This window comes from Podarcis raffonei, chromosome 3 (genome assembly GCF_027172205.1).
Source record: "Podarcis raffonei isolate rPodRaf1 chromosome 3, rPodRaf1.pri, whole genome shotgun sequence".
NCBI classification, from domain to species: domain Eukaryota; kingdom Metazoa; phylum Chordata; class Lepidosauria; order Squamata; family Lacertidae; genus Podarcis; species Podarcis raffonei.
This window is the reverse complement of record NC_070604.1, coordinates 123,251,973-123,273,207: the sequence shown is the minus strand read 5'-3', so window position 1 is coordinate 123,273,207 and position 21,235 is coordinate 123,251,973. Positions and strand designations below refer to the sequence as shown.

Genomic DNA, 21,235 nt, shown 5'->3' with positions numbered 1-21,235 from the left:
GGTCGTGACGTCCAGGCTGGCGATGCTGCTTGATGTGCCAGCTACCTCCCGGGGGACGCTCACCGTCTGGAGGAACTGCTGCACCTGCACGGAGTCTAAGGGCACTGAGGACCCCGGGGAGAGCTTGAGGTAGGCAGCGCCACGGATCAGGCCTGGGGGAGAAAGCAGACAAGCGTGGGCGCAGAACAACGCCTCCGCCCCTGCGCCAGGCAGCTGGGTGAGAGGGGAGCCAGTGAGTTGTATGGGGGGGGTCCTGCCTCAGTACCCCCCACGCCGAGTGGCCCCTGGGTAAGTCAGCGCACCACTTCTTATTCCAGGTTGCTTTTTAAGAAATGGCTGGTGCAGCTTCAATGTTTTTCTTGTAATGAACTGTATGTTTTAATACATTGTCTGTGTGTGTGTGTGTGTGCGCGCGCGCGCGCACGCGCATATATTCAACACTTGGGCACAGGGCTGGATTTAGGTTTGATGAGGCCCTAAGCTACTGAAGGTAATGGAGCCCTTTATATGTCCAGCTGTGTTTTGTGTTGAATATATGCTATATTGTAATTTTTGTGGTTTTTTTGTGTTGAATATATGTTTTATGGTAATTTATGGACCTAATGCAATGCAGGTGGCGCTGTGTGTTAAACCACAGAGCCTAGGACTTGCTGATCAGAAGGTCGGTGGTTCGAATCCCCGTGATGGGGTGAGCTCCCGTTGCTCGGTCCCTGCTCCTGCCAACCTAGCAGTTCGAAAGCACGTCAAAGTGCAAGTAGATCAATAGGTACCACTCCGGCAGGAAGGTAAACGGCATTTCTGTGCGCTGCTCTGGTTCGCCAGAAGCGGCTTAGTCCTGCTGGTCACATGACCCGGAAGCTGTATGCCGGCTCCCTCGGCCAGTAAAGCGAGATGAGTGCCGCAATCCCAGAGTTAGCCACAACTGGACCTAATGGTCAGGGGTCCCTGTGTGTGTCTGTGTGTGTGTGCATCTATTCGACACTTGGGCACAGGGCTGGATTTAGGTTTGATGAGGCCCTAACCAGCCTTTCTCAACCTGTGGGTTCCCAGATGTTGTTGAACTACAACTCCCATCACCCCTAGCTAGCAAGGCCAGAGCTCAGGGATGATGGGAGTTGTAGTCCAATAACATCTGGGGACCCACAGGTTGAGAACCGTTGCAAGCCATGGGTAGGCAAACTAAGGCCCGGGGCCCGGATCTGGCCCAATCGCCTTCTCAATCTGGCCCACGGACGGTCCTGGAATCAGCGTGTTTTTATATGAGTAGAATGTGCCCTTTTATTTAAAATGCATCTCTGGGTTATTTGTGGGTCATAGGAATTCGTTCACCCCCCTCCCAAATCTAGTCCAGTCCCCCACAAGGTCTGAGGGACAGTGGACCGGCCCCCTGTTGAAAAAGTTTGCTGACTCCTGCCCTCAGCTCCTGAAGGTAATGGGGCCCTTTATATGACCAGCTGTCCTTTGTCAACAACAAATTGTCACTGTTTTTTGTGTTGAATATATGCTATATGGTAATTTATATGGTATCTAAAGCCATTTGCACATAACAAAATATGCATTTTATCAAAGTAATCGTTGAACTGAAACACAATTAAGAAGAAGTATGTTTTTTTTGGGGGGGGGCCCAAAAGAGTGGGGCCCTAAGCTATAGCTTGTTTAGCTTATACGTAAATCTGGCACGTAAATATGCACAAATATAAAATGGGGAACACCTAGCTCGCCACGTGAAAAGGATCTAGGGGTCTTAGCATGCAGACCACAACCTTAATATGAGTCAACCGTGTGATGCGGCAGCAGAAAAAGCTGAAATTTGAGACCCCAAGTTCCGCCACTGCCTGCATTGCAGGGGGCCGGACTGGGCGGCCCCCGGGGTCCCTTCCAACTCTAGGATTGTGTGAGACCTTATGGAATGTGGGTGTTTTGATTGGGGGCGCATGACGGGGCAGAGGGAAGCAAGGAGGTGAAATTTGCTTCTCCAGTCTGGAGTCCAAACAATGTGCCTTGGACTCAGCCTTTGACTCAAAGCTGGAGGCTCTGTTTGGCCAGCCAGGGGCAGGATTCATCCACCTCCACTGCCCCAGCTGAACCTATACTGAGTCCAGCCCTGCCTCTGAGGGTCCCTTTTCACTCACCAGCTTGTCTCTTGGCTCGGGGCCCACAAGAATCGACACCCTCCGAGCGACTTCTGAGGCACTAGGAGGAAAGAGAGGCAAGACCTTAAGGTTGTGCCGGAAAGTGGCCTTTCGTGAACTGGAACCCAGCTTCACTGATGCATTGGGCTCAAATACACCATACATTTAAAAGCTCATTCCCCCGCCCAAAAAACAACCCTGGGAAGAAAGTGCTTCTTCACGCAGCTCATAAACTATGGAACTCCCTCCCACAAGATGCAGGGGTGGTCACTGACCTGGATGGCTTTAAAAAAAGGATTGGAAGAGAGGGCTATCAATGGCTACTAGCCTGGATGGCTCTGTTATGCTCTGGAAACCGCAGGAGGGGAGACTGTGGGTTCTGTGTGCGAATTCTGCTTGAGGGTTTCCCATGGGGGCATCTGGTTGGCCACTGTGAGAACAGGATGCTGGTCAAGATGAGCCGTGGGCCTGATCCAGCAGCATCTTCTTATGTCCTTAACTATATTTTACCCCTCAGAGAACTACAATTCCCTGCACCCTTAAATTACAGTGGGGGAGTGCTTTAAATGCATGGGGTGAGAGTAGCCTCCATCTTTTCCCTCTTCTATGAGGTGCGTGTTTCCCTCTTCAGCCCTTGTTTTGGGAGTGAAATGAAAAATTTAAGGTCTTATATATATAAAATAAAGGTAAAGGGACCCCTGATCATTCGGTCCAGTCGTGGCCGACTCTGGGGTTGCAGTGCTCATCTCGCTTTATTGGCCGAGGGAGCCGGCGTAGAGCAGCGCACGGAAACGCCATTTACCTTCCTGCCGGAGTGGTACCTATTTATCTACTTGCACTTTGAGGTGCTTTCGAACTGCTAGGTTGGCAGGAGCAGGGACCGAGCAACAAGCGCTCACCCCGTCGCGGGGATTCGAACCGCCGACCTTCTGATCGGCAAGTCCTAGGCTCTGTGGTTTAACCCACAGCGCCACCCGCGTCCCTCTATATATATAATAAATAAATTATATATATATATAATAAATGTTCATAAATGTACCAATCTAGCACGTACATAGATATGGGGACCACATGTCTGGAGCAGCACAGGAAGACCGCCCTGAAACCATTTTGACTCCCAAACTGACCAAATGTTTTCTCTGAAAGGAAGGAGGGGGTCAGGGAGCCTTTCCATTGTCTCAGGAATTGGGAAACCACCATTTCAAAGGAATGGCCAGACTACCAGGAAAGGCAATCAGATTAGATATTATCAGATAACCTGGCAGACAGGAAAAACAACAACATTCAAATTTCTGTTGTAGACCACCTTTTCTGTGATGTAGGTATGATGTATGGAGGGGCGGTTTTGAGCTCCAGGGCAGGGAATTTAAAATGTCTATATAAGGGTGGGCACACCTTGGTTCTGGGTCCCTCCTCTCTCCTGTGTGTGAGGGGAGCACCCTGTTGCAACAGATCAATAAAGATCAGGCTTCCTAGCTGCTTTGCTTCTCAATATTCTCTGGTTGGCCTCTGCTATTTTCTCCGACTGATGGAGAACCTACAAAGGACTCTATAAGGGCTCTTGTGTCCCCCATAAGGGAATAAGGGCAGATTTTTTGCTTATTACAGGACCTACAAGTCTTCCTTGCCAGCCTCCTTGGGATCCTGACTGCTCACGCAGACTCATCAACCTGGAAGGCAACATGTCCCTGACAGGACATCTCAGAGAGCAAACATCCTCTGCAGAAAGATTTACATGTGTTTCTTCCTGGCTTCTGGAAGGGCAGGATATGTCCCACACCCTGCATGCAAAACTCAGTTTTTTGCAGAAGAGGTGGGGCAGCCCTGGTGGTGTTGGGGAAGCCCTGGCGTGTTTTCCATGGGGCAGTCCTTGAAGGGGGTCGAGTGGGGGAGCAAATTTGGGTTCCTATGAGACGGCATCCTTTGCAAGGTGGCCAGTTCCCCTGATACTCTGGGCTTATCCACAATGGTCTGAAGGCTTCCCTTCTCTGCCCCCATAATCCTGGGGACAGGCGCTCTGCGAAGCCCCCCAGCCTGCATCAAGGGGTCCCCGTTTGGGATCCCTCTCAGCACACCCCACCACCAAGCCACAGCCCCCCAGGATGTCTGGGGAGGCACAGCCACACCAGTTAAAATGACTCAAAGCTTTGTAGTAAGAATAACTTGGCTTCCCCTCCGTCGGCTCCAAAGCCCTTGGCCAGAACCTGACCAGTTCTTTTTTCTTTTAACAGTCCCCCCCCCCCGAATTTCCAAGTTATTAACAAATACAAAAGAGAGAAGAACATAGAAATGTGAGGAATTGGTAAAAGTTGTTTGGAATTCAGAAAGAGGGAGGGAAGGAGGTCGGTGCTTTGTGTGAGAAATGTTTTAAGTTATGGATTTGTGTAATTAAAAGGTAATGAAATATGGAAAACTCAATAAAATTCATAATAAAAAAAACAGAGAGAAGAACAAATTTCTCAAACATATACGAATAAGGGATTCATCATTCAGATTTGGGTAGCCAAATTCTGTGCGATTGTCATATAACTTAGGGAACAAGCTGTGCTAGCATAATGATTAAGGTTTTAAATGATAATCTTAGGTTATATGTTAGTGACTAAGTTTTAATTTATATACTTTTTTTAACTGTTGCTATATCTGTATTGTCCCTGTTATACCTAATTGCAAATTCAAATGTATCCCTATTGTGTTTTACGACTTCCTCGATATTGTATGTGGGCTGGAATTGGTCTGTGACCGAAATAATAAAATTCAATTCGGGGATTCATCAAAATCGCATTTCCTTTCATTCTTCTCTTTATTTATATGTGCTGGAAGTATGTGCCGCTCATAAATATAGCAGCAGCAACAACAATTCACAGCAGTGACTTTGACATGTGAGATCATCAAGTACAGCAATTTTAATCAAAATCTGACATGCAGTAGTACTTTTTCGTTTTGTTTTTTTACAGAATTGTGGTGATCCGTCGTGAAACAACCCCACTGAAGAAGGTAACTGGTTGCCTAGACCTCCTTACTGGTTGCAAAGGGGCCTCCCATAACCGTTCAAGATTTAGGACCCCCCCCCAAATGTAGGGGGAGGAGAACGCCCTGGGGGAGAATCAATGCAAGAGACTTACCTTGGGGGCTTCACCTCCATCCCAAGCAACTCCCAAAATCAGGGGCAGGCAGCTTGCAAGCAGCACAGAGAGGGAAGGGACCATGGCGATGTCTGAGTGGTCCAGCCTGCCGCAGAGCATCCTTGGCCAGGTATCTCCAGCAGGCTGCACCTGGTATCGGGCATGCAAATGTTTGTGCTCGGTGTCCGAGATCCAGACAGGATGCAGCCCCAAAACTTGTGTGCTCAAGGTGGGAGCTCCTTGTGGGCGGGGCTAGAGCACAGGTGTGAGTGGTGGGGCAATGGCACTGTAGCCAGGCTGGGCTTGGCAAAAGAGAAGAAACATGAAGAAACAAGATTTTCGAACCGCCGACCTTCCGATCAGCAAGCCCTAGGCTCTGTGGTTTAACCTACAGCGCCACCCACGTCCCACAACATATATAAAGGTAAAGGGACCCCTGATAATTAGGTCCAGTCGCGGACGACTCTGGGGTTGCGGCACTCATCTCGCTTTATTGGCCGAGGGAGCTGGCGTACAGCTTCTGGGTCATGTGGCCAGCAGGACTAAGCCACTTTGGCGAACCAGAGCAGCGCACGGAAATGCCGTTTACCTTCCTGCCGGAGTGGTACCTATTGATCTACTTGCACCGGCGTACTTTCGAACTGCTAGGTTGGCAGGAGCAGGGACCGAGCAACGGGAGCTCAGCCCGTCACGGGGATTCGAACTGCTGACCTTCGGATCGGCAAGTCCTAGGCTCTGTGGTTTAAGCTACAGCGCCACCCATGTCCCTCCACAACATATATATATATATAAAACACAGTAAAATACCAAACATTAAAAACTTCCCAATACAGGGCAGCCTTCAGATGTCTCCTAAACATTATGCAGTTCTTTAATTTACCTTTGCAAGCCCTGGGTGCATTTTAAATGTTGGAGGCACTCCATGTTTCTGAACACCAGTTGCTGGAAAGTGCAGGAAGAGAGAGTTGTTCTTGTGCTCGGATCCTGCCTGTGGGTTTCCCACGGGCAACGTCTCAGCCACTGTGAGAACAGGATGCTGGACTAGATGGGTCCCCCCTGGCCTGATCCAGCAGAATCTTATTACGTTATTAGGGAACCTCCAGGTCCAGAGACAGTCTATCTGGATTCCTAGGTTCATCTGAACACTTGTGTGAAGAGGATGCTGGACTAGATGGGCTCTCTTTGGCCTGATCCTGCAGGCTCCCCTGATGTTCACCAGAACTCATTTAAATGGCAGTGCTGTAATAAATGGAAATCTGCCCTTATTCCCTTATGGGGGGACACAAGAGCCCTTATAGAGTCCTTTGCAGGTTCTCCATCGGTTGGAGAAAATAACAGAGGCCAACCAGAGAATATTGAGAAGCAAAGCAGCTCATAAGCCTGATCTTTATTGAACTGTTGCAACAGGGTGCTCCCCTCACACGCAGGAAAGGAGGAGGATCCAAAACAAAGGTGTGCCTGCCCTTATATAGATATTTTAAATTGCCAGCCCTGGAGTCCAAGACCACCCTCAGATAGATCATACCTACATAACAGAAAGGGCAGTCTACAACAGAAATCTGAGTGCATTGTTTACCTCCTGTCTGGCAGGTTACCTGTTAATGGTCACTTGATTGGATTGCCTGGGGAGCCTGGCCAGTCTTTTGTAATGATACATACTTAGTTCCTGAACCAGGTCACAGGCTCACACCCTATTCATATCTTAAATGTGCCCTTAAGGCAGGATTTGTGAGGAAAGAGACAACGGGGAGATTTCCCACTTTGACCTTGCAGAGAAATATTTGAGGTCAATTTGTTCAGGACTTATTTTCTGTGGGGTTTCAGACATGTAGTTTATATATTTATATATGTGTTTGCTTGGTATATTTATGAAAATTTATTACATATCTAAGACCTTAAAATTCTTATAACAGTGCTCACAGCTTTTGGATATACAGTGCAGTAATAAATAAGAGAGAATGAGCAAAGGGCCTTCTGTTCCTCAGGGATTATTCAGAGTTTGTTCCTAAACCCCAAGAGATTTGAAGCAAAGTTTCCTTTTCGCAATCTGCAGACATGGTGGTTGGGCTATTCACTTAAACATTGCCCTATCATTAAAAGGGATGTGATATTGTGTGCCCACGCACCTGGGTGTGTGCATTGAAGATTGTGCACAAGTGAAACTCGAGTGCTTATCAGATTAGGCAAACTTTCGCATGCCGGGGGTAGAGGAGAAGGAGCGCAGCCTTCTAGCAGATTTCTGCAACACTCGCTCTATCAAGAACACGAAAGGGCATGTCGGTGACTTGGCAGCAAGCCAGGAGACAGAGTCCTATCCTGCCTGGGCCTGAACTCCAGGGAGGAGCACGCAGAGGAAGGCAAAACAGCTGAGATCATTTCCGAGGCAGGTCTGGAGACAGGCAGGAGGACTGGGGAGATCTTCTGCGGTGGGGGCACAGCCAAACAAAGCCCCCGGAGCCTTCGCTGGGGACGGATGAGACAGCTGGAGTGGGGAGGCAGGTGAGTTCACAGGCTGCAGCCTGTCAGGAGTCGACCGGATGCTCAGCCTGAGTCCCTCATGATAACAATTTGTTGTTTAGTCGTTTAGTCGTGTCCGCCTCTTCGTGACCCCCTGGACCAGAGCACGCCAGGCACTCCTGTCTTCCATTGCCTCCCGCAGTTTGGTCAAACTCATAGGTTTGAGAACACCATCCAACCATCTCATCCTCCGTTGTCCCCTTCTCCTTGTGCCCTCCATCTTTCCCAACATCAGGGTCTTTTCCAGGGAGTCTTCTCTTCTCATGTGGTGGCCAAAGTATTGGAATCTCAGCTTCACGATCTGTCCTTCCAGTGAGCACTCAGGGCTGATTTCCTTCAGAATGGAGAGGTTGGATCTTCTTGCAGTCCATGGGACTCTCAAGAGTCTCCTCCAGCACCAGAATTCAAAAGCATCCATTCTTTGGCGATCAGCCTTCTTGATGGTCTTTATGTATGATAACAATAGCGAGACCATTTTCCACATCTCTTTTTGGCCCTGGAAATGTCTCCAGATCCAGCTGGGCAGTGGGAGGCTCCTCTGCAGAGGCCCCTCCCTCAAATGCAGGGGCTTAATTTAATTTGGCATCTCAGGGCATCTCAGACTCCCCCCCCCCCGGGCTCCTGAGGGCTGCTTGAGACGTGTGTGGTGCTCAGGACAACCTGTGCTGCGCAGCCTGTGCGATAAGAATTTTAAGGTCTCAAATATAGAATAGATCTTCATAAATGCACACATGTCTAAATAGATGAACCACGTGTCTGAAATAGTACAGGAGAGCAATCCTGCAGCCCCCGGCTCTGGCCGGGAATAAATAAAATTTATTTTTATTATTTTTATCATTATTTCAACTCTCGCAGTGACCTCAAATGTTCCTCTGCAGGAAGGGAGGCAAATGGGGAAAGTCTTCCCATTGTCTTTTTGCTTGCAAATCCTGTCTTAAGGGAGTATTTGAGTATTTGTGTAGGAATAGGGTGAGCCTGTGACCTGGACTCAGGAACTAGAGTATTAACCATCACAAAAGAATGGCCAAGCTGCCCAGGTAATGCAGTCAGTGACCATTATCAGGTATCCTGGCAGGCAGGATTTCTGCTGTAGACCGCCTCCTTCTGTGGTGTATGTATGATGTTTTGGGGGGTGGTTTTGGACTACAGGGTGGGCAATTTCAAAAGTCTATATAAGGGCGTGCACACCATTGTTCAGGGTTCTCCTTCCTCTTGCGTTTGGGGAGCGAGGACCCTCTGTTCTTTTCTCCTACCAAGAGGGAACCCACTTAAGGACTCTATACAGGCTCTGGAATACCCCATAAGGGAAAGGGAGCAGTTTTTCTTATAACACCCTGTAAGCAGCTGAGGTCACAGAAACATTACATTGTCAGGTTGGATGGGACCATGAGGGCCATCTAGTCCAGCCCATTGTAGCTCAAGAATCCCTGGCAGGTGGCCATCCAACCTCTGCTTAAAGACCTCCAAGGAAGGACAGTCTGCTAGCTTCCGAGGGAGACCGTCCCACTGTTGATCAGCATTTGCAGGCAACAACAACAATTTATTATTTATACCCTGCCCATCTGGCTGGGTTTCCCCAGCCACTCTGGGTGGCTTCCAACAAAATATTAAAATACAATACTCCGTCAAGCATTAAAAACTTCCCTAAACAGATGTCTTCTAAAAGTCTGGTAGTTGTTTTTCTCTTTGACATCTGGTGGGAGGGCGTTCCACAGGGCAGGTGCCACCACCAAGAAGGCCCTCTGCCTGGTTCCCTGTAACTTGGCTTCTCGCAGGAAGGGAACCGCCAGAAGGCCCTCGGATCTGGACCTCAGTGTCCAGGCAGAACGATGGGGGTGGAGACGCTCCTTCAGGTATACAGTACCTAAGGATATCCCTGCACACACAAACACAGTAACACAAAAGTGTGTGTGTGGAGAGGAGGGAGAGAGAGGGAAGCAATCAGTCAACTTTGCTTAGTGCCCATTTGCAAAACAAATGCATTCCCAGGGATGTTCCGTCTTAAGCCTATTAGCTTGCAGCAGCATGAACGGTGCTAATAATAATAATAATAATAATAATAATAATAATAATAATAATATTTATACCCCGCCCATCTGGTTGGGTTTCCTCAGCCACTCTGGGCGGCTTCCAGCAAAATATTCAAATGCAATAAAATACAATGCTGGGGTGAGTTTGGCGCTCAGCATCAAAAGGTGGCAGAATTTGGAAACTGGAGGTGTGTAACGAATGTCAGTAAATAAGCTGCAGCTGGATGATACCCAGAAGTTTCATAAGGGAGGGAGGTTGGATGGCAGAAGAGGATGTGGGTAGAACTTTGGCAGCACAGGAAAAGCAGGAAAACAACCATTTAGAGCTTATCAGAGTGGCTTGTGCTTGACTAAGGTGTCGGGTGTGAAGCAGGGACCAGTCGAAGGTCTCTAATAAAACATTCCACGAAACAGGAAGGAGAAAGGAGAAACTTGACCCTGCCTAGCTGAACTTTGGAACTCCCTGCCACAGGAGCCTAGACGGCTTTAAAAGAGGACTGGACAAATTCATGGAGGAGGAGAAGGCTGTCAATGGCTGCTTGCCATGATAGCAGTGCTCTGCCCATTACGGCCAGAGGCACCAACGCTGCTGAATGCCAGTGTCTGGAAACTGCAGGAGGGGAGAGTTGCTCTTGGGTTCAGATCCTGCTAAGGGGTTTCTCATTGGGGCATTTGGTCAGCTGCTGTGATGACAGGAGGCTGGACTAGGTGGGCCGCTGGCCTAATCCAGCAGGGACTTACTATGTTATAGATACAGGTAGGTAGCCATGTTGGTCTGCCGTAGTCGAAACAAAATAAAAAAATTCCTTCCAGTAGCACCTTAGAGACCAACTAAGTTTGTTATTGGTATGAGCTTTCGTGTGCATGCACACTTCTTCAGATACATGTTATAAACGCCATGTCTAACTCAAAAGATTCCATCTACGGTGTCTCCGAAAATTTTTACACCTCACTTGGGAAGACAGGCGAACTAGTACCAGTGTACTGGAAGAAGCAAAGATCACCAGTGTTGAAGCAATAATTCTTCAACATCAACTTCGTTGGACTGGTCATGTTGTGCAGATGCCTGATGATCGTCTTCCAAAGCAACTACTCTATTCTGAACTTAAAAATGGAAAGTGTAATGCTGGTGGTCAACAAAAGAGGTTTAAAGACTGTATCAAGGCAAATTTTTAAAAATGTAGCTCTCTCTGCTACAGCCCCTTGCATTTACTCAAAAAGTGTCCGGGGGGACACCAGCCTGTACAGCTCAGGCGTCTCTGTTTCCATCTCTTCCTCCTTCTCCGCTTAGATCTCTTTCCCACCTTCTCTGCAGGTAGCCCCTCACCTGCTGCCGCCAGCTTGCAGCCTCCGGCCCCTGCCTCTTCCACCACAGGGTCCTCATGGAGACCAGTCCCGGGAGCGGCTTGGTGGAGGTCCTGAATGGCCTGGCAGCTCAACTGGGAGAGCCCGCAACTGCAGACGCGGTGAGTGCATTTATTCTACAGCCTTCTCTCAGAATATCCCAACCCCCCCCCCAATTTGAACTTTGTCAAGCCGATGAGAGTGAGTCTTTCAATGGTGATGTCTTAAAGTCCTTCAACGCGGCACAGAGTTCATCTACAGAACTCCCTGCTGCAGGAGACAGTGATGGACACCAACTTAGGTAAAGGTAAAGGGGCCCCTGACCATTAGGTCCAGTCGTGGCCAACTCTGGGGTTGCGGCGCTCATCTTGCTTTATCGGCCGAGGGAGCCGGCATACAGCTTCCGGGTCGTGTGGCCAGCATGACTGAGCCGCTTCTGGCGAACCAGAGCAGCGCACGGAAACGCCGTTTACCTTCCCGCCGGAGCGGTACCTATTGATCTACTTGCACTTGACGTGCTTTCGAACTGCTAGGTGGGCAGGAGCAGGGACCGAGCAACGGGAGCTCACCTCGTTGTGGGATTCGAACCACCGACTTTCTGATCGGCAAGTCCTAGGCTCTGTGGTTTAACCCACAGCACCACCCGCGTCCCATGGCCACCAACTTGGATGGCTTTAAAAAAGGACCGGGCAAATTCAGAGAGGAGCAGAGGGCTACTTTTTCCCTTATGGGGTCTTGGCCAATAATGCGAGATGAGCGCCACAACCCCACAGTCAGCCACAACTGGACCTAATGGTCAGGGGTCCCTTTACCTTTATTATATATATAAGACCTATTTTTTTTTTAATTTCAGAGGTGACAGCCACTCCATGGGGTGCCCTCTGGGTCTCCTGGGGTCTGCACCCGCCCTGTCTGATTCAGAGCGGTCTTTTCCCCTCTGCAATGCCCTGATTCAGCCATCGGGTAAGGTTGATTCCCGCCCCCCTTCTTCCTGATGTAGATCTTCAAATCCCCCTTTTCCCCCTGGAGGGAGGTGTTTTTTTGTGGTTCACCTCGGGAGCCCAAATGTCTTGGGTCCGCCCTGCTCTCGCACTCAGATCCTCCTTGCGGGTTCCCATCACTAAGGCATTTGGCTGGCTTAGTGAAGACTGTGAGACTAGATGGGCCTGATCCAGCTGGTTCTACTTATGTGCTTAAAGATCAAGTTTTGCTAAAGGGGAGGATGTACAGTGTGTAGATCGCAAACCAAAAATAATTTAGGGTGGTGGCGATAAATCATAGAACTGTAGCGTTGGAAGGGACTCCTGGGGGTCATCTAGTCCAACCCCCTGCAAGGCAGGAATCTCAGCATGCAGTCCCCCACCCAATTTGAAACCCTACTGAATCCTACTTAGCTTTGCAATTGTGCTGGCAGTTTTATAGCTGCACCAAACAGCCACTTCTTCTATTGCCGCTTGATGTATTGCTTGCCTCACCCTTTGCAATAACTGTTACTGACGTCTTTATTATTCTGTACAGTGATATTATTCTTGAGCAGGCACCCCCAAACTCGGCCCTCCAGCTGTTTTGGGACTACAATTCCCATCATCCCTGACCACTGGTCCTGTTAGCTAGGGATGATGGGAGTTGTAGTCCCAAAACAGCTGGAGGGCCAAGTTTGGGGATGCCTGTTCTTGAGAATAAATAGAAATATACAAACGGAGGGGGAGATGGAGGCCTAACGCTTGAAGCAGGGTTTTGAGCTCTAAGGCCAACTCTAAGGCAAGTTTCTGCTCCATAACCAACCCTTAGCATTTGTTTTTATCCCCTCTTCCATTTTTTTTAAAAGATATTTATTGAGATTTTCCACCTTAATACATTAAAAAAATCAAAAAAGAAAAAACAAAAAAGTTAAAAACACATAAAGTTTACAATCCGTATTTTCAGTAACATATTTCCCTGACTTCCCCACACCTCCCCTTCTTATATTCCAATTCAAATTGTTAGTTCAACAAGTTATTATCCCCAATTTTTGACCTTTTTATATTTAATTCATTTTAGAAAAACCAATTTTAACTTATAAACATCAATATTTGTACATCAGTGCTCATTCTTAAAACTTTTTTCTAAAGTCGACCCAAATTCCCTTCCACGAATTCCCCAATTTTCATACTAATAACAAAACAAAGATTATAATTATAATTGTACACCCTTTGGATTCCCAAACCCCACCCCAACCCTTTCCCGGTTTTGATCCCCAACAAATGTCCATCAGTCTTAGTCTACTATCAACCTGGAGACCTCACGTCCGAGGCTCTTAATTCTCTCTCAATTCCTCTCTGCCGGTTTTTTTGGTAGTCCTTAGTATTAAACACCAGATCTCGGAGAAGCTCTGTCCCGATAGGGTCCATGTTTCTTCCAGCCAGACCTCCATACTTAAAAGTGGAGCCCGAATCTTGTTTCTTACTCCTTTTAAGTCCAAATGTCCCGAAAGCTTCAACTTCCACCTTAATCAAATTTGTAATCCATAGGTCTTCAGATCTCCACATAAGGAGATCTCTCCATTCTTCAATCTCCAATTCAGACCAGATTTTCATCATCCAGTACTTATTTTCCTTTGTAGCCATCATGTCAGGCCTCTGGCTCTCCTTCGTCATCTGCAACATTACATCTCCTCCTTCCTTTTCCTCAGAAACAACATATATCTCTTTCTCCACACTCTCAAATCTCTCAAGTTTCTCTTCTTGTCCAGCTGCATGAACTTCCTGAGTCAAATCCTTATCACATTCAATGAATTTGTTTACTGTTAAGTCCAGAGTTGCAACATTGGTAGCCAAAACATCAATTTGGCCTTGTAACTTTCCCAAGAGAAGAAAAACTCTGTCCAATTTAGCTTGAATTTTTCCTCCTTCAGCCGTTCTTATAATGTCCCAAAACCCCCTCTAGAGGGATTTTGGTTACTTAATCTTCCTTCCAGTTCAAATCCAAAAATCAAGTTAGTTTGTATCAGTTCTTCCTTCTTTTCAACAAAATATAACCAAATTGTAACAAATATATCCAGCAGAGACAGCAGAAACAAAGTTATCTTTTTCCTTCTTGACAGCTAATTTGACAGCTGTCAAACTCTTCTATATCTCCTCAACAGGCTCTCTCGCGGATCACTCCCGGGTCCGGGGGGGTGGCACTTCAGCTCTCAAAATTAGCTCTTATCCTCCAGTAAAATTACTTATACTGCCAAATCGTGAAATTAATGTCTTTTACCCAATAAAGAAGAAGAAGTTCTCTCGACCTTAGTTAACTAGTCCTTGCTTTAAATTATTTACAAGACGGGGAGACGGACTTCCTGTTTGCGCCTTCCCCGATCGTGCCTAATTCAAAAAAAAATTTTCTTTGCAAATCCAATTTCCGTACTACTCACGGGTTGTTGCTTTAAAGTCCAATTACTCACAAGAAGAAGTCAGCGCTCTCTGGCCATGGCAATGCGGCTTCACTCCGCAGGAGAAGCAGTCGACTCTCAGCACCGCGCCGCTCGCCCCGTCCCCCGTTCCGAAGCCTTTAAAAAGGCTCCTTCGCGGGTCGGGGGGCGCAAATGGTGCCCGCCGAGTCACCAGGTTCACAGGCTTCAGCGCCTGTGATTTTCAGGGGTCCCCGCGTCGCCGCAGCGGCAAGACCCGGATCCTGCGGAGCCGATTCCCTCCGGAGCTCGGAGGGAATCCGCCATTAGTCGATGGCGCTAACCCGGAAGTCCCCATTTTATTTCTTAACTCCTTTTAGTGCTTTGTTTTGTTGTTTTAATTTATCGTTTCATCTCATTGTTTTATTGTTCTAACTCCTCTAAACTGTGAGGCTGCCTGAAGCTGGGCTGGGCTGAGCACTTTGCTAGGCAGCGCCAAATGCAAGGTCGAGCCAAAGTTCACAAGATACTAGTTATAAATTAAGGAAGAGAAACATCTTGATTAGCAGAACTGTTGACGAGCGAGCCCAGGTGGCAGCTGCAGAGAGTCTCCAAAACGCTCCCTTCTGCTGGATGGCACTGACGCCAGACTCGTAAATTCAAGGCCACCACATTTGGAGATAATTGATTTCTGCAAACTGCCGGTGAATAATCTTAATTATTATGGTACTTACTAGAAAGAACTGCAAAGATCTGGGAATCGTGCCAGATTCGTTAATCCCCGAAGGAGACAGAGCAAAATCACACATTATTTCCTCCGAAAGGAGGAGAGTAAGAGGGAGCTGAATGAGACTGAATGAGCTGAATAAGGGAAGCGGGTGGCGCTGTGGGTGAAACCACAGAGCCTAGGACTTGCCAATCAGAAGGTCGGCGGTTTGAATCCCCGCAATGATGGGGTGAGCTCCCGTTGCTCGGTCCCTGCTCCTGCCAACCTAGCAGTTCGAAAGCACGTCAAAGTGCAAGTAGATAAATAGGTACCACTCCGGCGGGAAGGTAAATGGCGTTTCCGTGCACTGCTCTGGTTCGCCAGAAGTGGCTCAGTCCTGCTGGCCACATGACCCGGAAGCTGTACACCGGCTCCCTCGGCCAGTAAAGCGAGATGAGCGCCGCAACCCCAGAGACAGTCACAATTGGACCTAATGGTCAGGGGTCCCCTTATCTTTACCTTTATTTTATTTTTAAAATAATTTTTATTAACAGGCCAATCATATCACATTATTCAAATCACATTAGTTCCAAATCAAACAGCCAAATTTTAAAAAAATTTTTGAGGGTACCCATACATCAAGCTCTGCACGAGTCCAAAATTCCGGATAGCTCCAGGCATCACTTGTTTTACTGCTTTAATTAAACAGTTCTATCCAGTTTGATCCGGATAGTCCTTTATTACTTTCTTTTTCATCTTGTTGTTGTCATATATTCCTTTCTTTGCGATCTCTGATGATTCTCACAAGCAGACTGAAAACGATGTCACTGTGTGGGTTTTATATTCTTCAAAGGCTAAGGACAGCCTATTCAGCACTTCCATAAGCAAAATTTTCGGTCTGTCCTTTGTTTTTTTTCTTCCTCAGGCTAGCCAAATAAAGCAGATACATCAGCGGGCTCTATCAGGTCAAACTTATATTCCAGTACTCCTTATTTTTCACACCGTCCTGATTCTCCTCCCCCTGTCCTTCTTCTCCGGCTAGCCTGTCTTGATGAGACGCCATTTTTTAACTGCGTCATAAAAATTTCCACTCTCTCGTCGTTCACCGATCTTCTCTCCTGGTGTACTCCGTCCCCACACAGTTCTTAAATCCTGCTTATGATTATTAAAAACGCAACGATCTTGTTTCTTTCTGGGGGGAAGGGTTAATTATATCACATCGTGCAAAAAAAAGAGGGGGTTTTCCTCCACCCCCCCTCGTTCCAAACATACAGTCTCTCAGAGGTAATTCATCGAAAGATTTACTTATCCATCCGTCACTCTCGGTCACAGAGATCCATTCATCAGCAGTCTTATCGTCGAGCTTTGCTTGATGTATGTGCTTCAGTCTTATCTCCAATCGTAAATTTTCCAATTATAATTCCGGACTGAAGCAACCAGCACGCGCTAATTGGAATCGGCGTCGGGAAGAGCTGACTTCATCGAGGGCTTGTGCCAAGTGTTCGGCACCCCCGTCTCTCGGATCAGGGGGTGCATTGTGAACACCACTGGCAAGACAGACACCCCACCATATCCTGGTGGGGGGGAAGGCTGCCTACTTCCCATAGCACCCCCTTATTTTCCTCGATGGGTCAGAGAGATGTTATTGTCAGCCATCTTCCAACGCGCCACCTGGTGGCCCCCCTCCTTGACCTTTACCTTTAAGAGGGAGCCGAATGAGACCATTCTTCCTCCTTCCACTGTTCTGGATTGGTCAACTCATCTTAAAGGGCTCCAAACAAAATGCTAGATTTTTTTACTTTATTATGTCCGTGCTTGAGGTTGGATGGGGTGAATTCAAAAGCGGAGGGCAGAGAAATCAGCCTGCCAAACTTCTGCCCTGCAGGGCTTCGAGGAAGACTTGGAAGAGGAGGGCCAGGTGAGGCGACCAGTGGCCCAGTGGACCGTCTCGGAGGTTTGCTCCTGGCTGAGCCGAGGGTCCCTGGGGGCTCAGGGGAAGCCCCTCCTGGAAGCGGCACACAGCCACGCCATCTCTGGAAAGGCCCTGCTGCGCCTGACGGATGAGACGCTGGAGCGCATGGGAGTTGCGCCCTGGAGCCTGCGGCAGGAGCTGTTGCGCGAAGTCCTGCACCTCCGCATTCAGCAGGAGATGAAAGACTTGCTGGACATTACAGGAGGTGAGGATGGGCACCCAAAGCAGGTGGAGAATTGCACGGGTGCCCCATAACTGTCCCCATCTACTGGGTGTTGTCAAAGTCCTTACTGGGACTGGAAATGAAGCAGAATGTGTAGGGTTGGAGGTGGGGAGACCGAGGGCATTGATTTATTTAATAAAATGTGGCACTGTGGGTTAAACCACAGAGCCTAGGACTTGCCGATCAAATGGTCGGTGGTTCAAATCCCCGTGACGGGGTGAGCTCCCGTTGCTCTGTTCCAGCTCCTGCCAACCTAGCAGTTTGAAAGCATGTCAGAGTGCAAGTAGATAAATAGGTACCGCTCTGGTGGGAAGGTAAACAACGTTTCCATGTGCTGGTCTGGTTTGACAGAAGTGGCTTAGTCATGCTGGCCACATGACCCAGAAGCTGTATGCCGGCTCCCTTGGCCAGTAGAGCGAGATGAGCGCCGCAACCCCAGAGTTGGCCACAACTGGACCTAATGGTCAGGGGTCCCTTACCTTTACTTTACCTGTCCCTGTTAACGGAGAAATCTGAGGGCTCCCTTGGACAAAAAACAAGGACACCAGCCAGGAATACTAGAGCAAAACAGGAGCTAGTAGGCTTGGTCTTGATTGAAGACTGTCGTGACAGGACTCCCACCTGCCACCAGGTGGAACAAGATGGAAGCCCCAAACAAAAGAGAACCCAAACTTGTATTAGCTGCTAATCCCCCTGTTACACCCCCCCCCAAACTACATCATGGTTACATTATGTAAGGGGAGGTCTGGTGGCAGCAATCTGAGCATCCTGGACCCTGCCCCACGGTTCCCCTTGCCCTCCACCAAACACCCATCAAGTGGAACAAAAGAGATCTTTACATTTCCCTGTTTCCCAGCCAAGTTCATCACACCCTTTTGTCTTCATCTGGGTTTGTTATTTCTGGCATGGCTACCTGTCTGGCACTCAGGTATCAGGATGCCAGGGATTATCGCTCAGGCAGAGGGGCTGCTGAGGAGCTGAGCTCACCTGTCTATAGGAATTTCTGAAGTTTTCCCTGTGAGCCAGTACAGAGATACATTGATCAGTGAATTCTTACATTTTGTATCGTGCAGCAAAGGCCCTTTGAATAGATAGGAAGAAACTGTGATGAAGTGTTTTGTGGGGATAAGTCACAATAGTGATTGTGCTGATTTTGGTAGTGGGCTGCATGTGCAGGATATCTGCTGCAGGGGCAAGCCCCCCAACCTATACATAAATTCCTGCAACATCTCCCACATAATAAATTTTAATTGAAGTTTTAATGTTATAAGGGGAAAATTACAGAAGGAAAAATAATAAAGAAAACACACACACAGAGAGAGGATACCAGGGTACAAGAGAGAGCATTTTGCAGCATCAGTGCAGACATGGAACATGAATTCCACAGAACATTGCTCGGGCTTAACAAATAAGCATTTGGAAAGGAAAATTCTGCAGTGATTGCCTGTACTGTATGCTGAATGCGAGGTTGATCCAACAGAAACATTAATCCTCATTCCCTTGCTTTTGTATCATGTGTGCAACCGTAGGAATAGAGCTGTAATGAAACGTGGTAAGATAAAATAAAATAAAAAAGAATGGGTGTGTAATAAAATTTATACACTGTTAGATTTGAAAAGACCCTCAAAGTGGCTTACAAAACAGACTAAACAATGAAATGATCAATCAGAAAGATTAACAACACTTTGGAAAGTTTAAATAACAATAGGCTACAAACAGGTTAAAACTCGCATCAACTTTCTAAGCATCTGGATAGGCAGATATTTTATTTAGTGGGGGCCGAAAAGAGGAGAGGGAAGGCACCCACCTGGTGTCAATTGGCAGGGAGTTCCAAAGTGCAGGTGCTGCCAGTCTGAGTTTTTACAAATGCGGAGTGGGTGTTCATCGCACCTGTAGCAGTGCAATGCCAGTTCCGCCGATGGAAGTGTTTTAATTAGCGGTCTTGCAATATTTCTGAAGGAAAATAACAAGCCCTTCTCCGTTCTTCCACACACAGCGTGATCGAGGGAGGCTCGCTGTCAAGTGAGCAGCTCTGTCTGGGATGCAAAAAAGGGAACACACTTTGGTGCCAGCCTTTGGCCGCAACTGGACCTCCGAGCAGGACGATGGAGCCCAAAGCCCAGGGCCAGGCCAGGCTTCAAGGACTGGAGAATGGAAGGAGCTGCTTTGGGGTCTGGACTCGGCAGTTTGCAGCCCCAGGGGCAAAGGCTTTTGCGGCAGAATGTGGGTTTTCTCGGGGAAGGGGGCTGCCCCCATGCCTGTAGCCTCCTGCAAACATCTGGCCAGAGGAGGGTGGTCCACGCTTCGTAGGTGTGGGGAAGGGTTGCAGCCCAGCAGCGGAAGTTATGTTGCTAGGCATGCAGAAGGTACGAGGCTCAACATCTGGGGGCTGCAGGCTGGGGGGGGGGGATCCCTAGAGAGAGCCTGCCAGTCAAGGGGGGCCATACTGAGTTAGGTGGACCAGGAGTTGGACTGATTTGCCGAGACATAAAACTATGAAACTGTTGTTCAAGAAAGTGTTTGTCATTTTGAATTCAACAGGACTTGCTTCCCGGTAGCCCAGTACAGTAGTACCTCGGGTTACAGACGCTTCAGGTTACAGACACTTCAGGTTACAGACTCTGCTAACCCAGAAATAGTACCTTGGGTTGAGAACTTTGCTTCAGGATGAGAACAGAAATCGTGCTCCGGCGGCACGGCAGCAGCAGGAGGCTCCATTAGCTAAAGTGGTGCTTCAGGTTAAGAAAAGTTTCAGGTTAAGAACAGACCTCCGGAACGAATTAAGTACTTAACCTGAGGTACCACTGTATGATGCTACAAATAAAACATACATAACCTATTTCCTGCCCTGCAAAATTAAATCACCTTTTATTACAGTGCACCATACAAAAATATTTGTTTAGTACATGGGTAGGCAAACTAAAGCCCGGGGGCCGGATCTAGCCCAATCGCCTTCTAAATCCGGCCCGCGGACGGTCCGGGAATCAGCGTGTTTTTACATGAGTAGAATGTGTGTTTTTATTTAAAATGCGTATCTGGGTTATTTGTGGGTCATAGGAATTCATTAATTTTTTAGTCCCCCCTCCCAATAAAATATAGTCCAGCCCCCCACAAGGTCTGAGGGACAGTGGACTGGCTCCCTGCTGAAAAAGTTTGCTGACCCCTGATTTGGTATATATGAGGCTGAGTCTTTGCGTGTTTAAATTCCTTTATCTTTGCAAGCTTGACGTGTGCAGCAGGGACTGTTGCTGGAGCTGGGATGTTGCACTGCAGAGAGTTGTTCAGCCACAAGGTGGTGAGCGAAAGAAATAAACCAGCAGGCAGAGAACATCAGGATTAGGAACCAGCACTGCATTTAAGGCCTTCTCGCATCTCTGCACCCCTATCCTGAAAAGGCACCCCCACACTTAAAATCATAGAACCATAGAGTTGGAAGGGACCGCAAAGGTTCCACCCCCTCTGGCCAGGACCCACCAAGGTCCCTTCGCAAACTCCTCTTTGGTCTTCACTGTTGTCTCAAAACCCACTCTGCTGATCCTCAACCTCCTTGGGCAGCCCTGGGGACGCATTCGACTCCCCGTGTAGCTCTTAGGCAGTGGCTGGTCTCAGATTCCTAAAAGCATTTTTCCAATCACAATTCAAAGTGTTTGTGCTGACCTTTAATGCCCTAAATGGCCTCGGTCCAGTAGACCTGAAGGACTGTCTTCACCTCCATCGTTCTGCCCAGACGCTGAGGGCCTTCTGGCGTTTCCCTCATTGCGAGAAGTGAGCTTACAGGGAACCAGGCAGAGGGCCTTCTCGGAGGTGGCACCTGCC

General features: G+C 48.1%; 1 protein-coding gene and 1 long non-coding RNA gene across 4 annotated transcripts in view; one reads left to right on the top strand and one right to left on the bottom strand.

Moving 5' to 3' along the window:
* The first annotated feature begins 7,426 nt into the window (after positions 1 to 7,426).
* LOC128411519 (sterile alpha motif domain-containing protein 12-like) overlaps positions 7,427 to 21,235 on the top strand; it is a 186,141-nt gene continuing 172,332 nt past the window's right edge. For 2 of the 3 annotated variants that reach the window (XR_008329837.1, XR_008329836.1), the window contains exons 1-4: positions 7,427 to 7,753; positions 11,117 to 11,267; positions 17,110 to 17,401; positions 19,416 to 20,014. Coding sequence is in view for 1 of the 3 variants with exons in the window: in XM_053383892.1 (XP_053239867.1) it covers positions 11,184 to 11,267; positions 17,110 to 17,401; positions 19,416 to 19,420 (381 nt within the window). In the remaining 2 variants the exon portion in view is untranslated. Of the gene's footprint in view, positions 7,754 to 11,116; positions 11,268 to 17,109; positions 17,402 to 19,415; positions 20,863 to 21,235 lie in introns of those variants that run through there. The other variant, XM_053383892.1, reaches the window with a different exon arrangement.
* The window catches only part of LOC128411520 (uncharacterized), a 215,355-nt gene continuing 212,094 nt past the window's right edge, over positions 17,975 to 21,235 (bottom strand). Inside the window, exon 2 of the long non-coding RNA XR_008329838.1 lies at positions 17,975 to 18,090. This is a non-coding gene — a long non-coding RNA (uncharacterized LOC128411520). The remainder of the gene's footprint in view (positions 18,091 to 21,235) is intronic.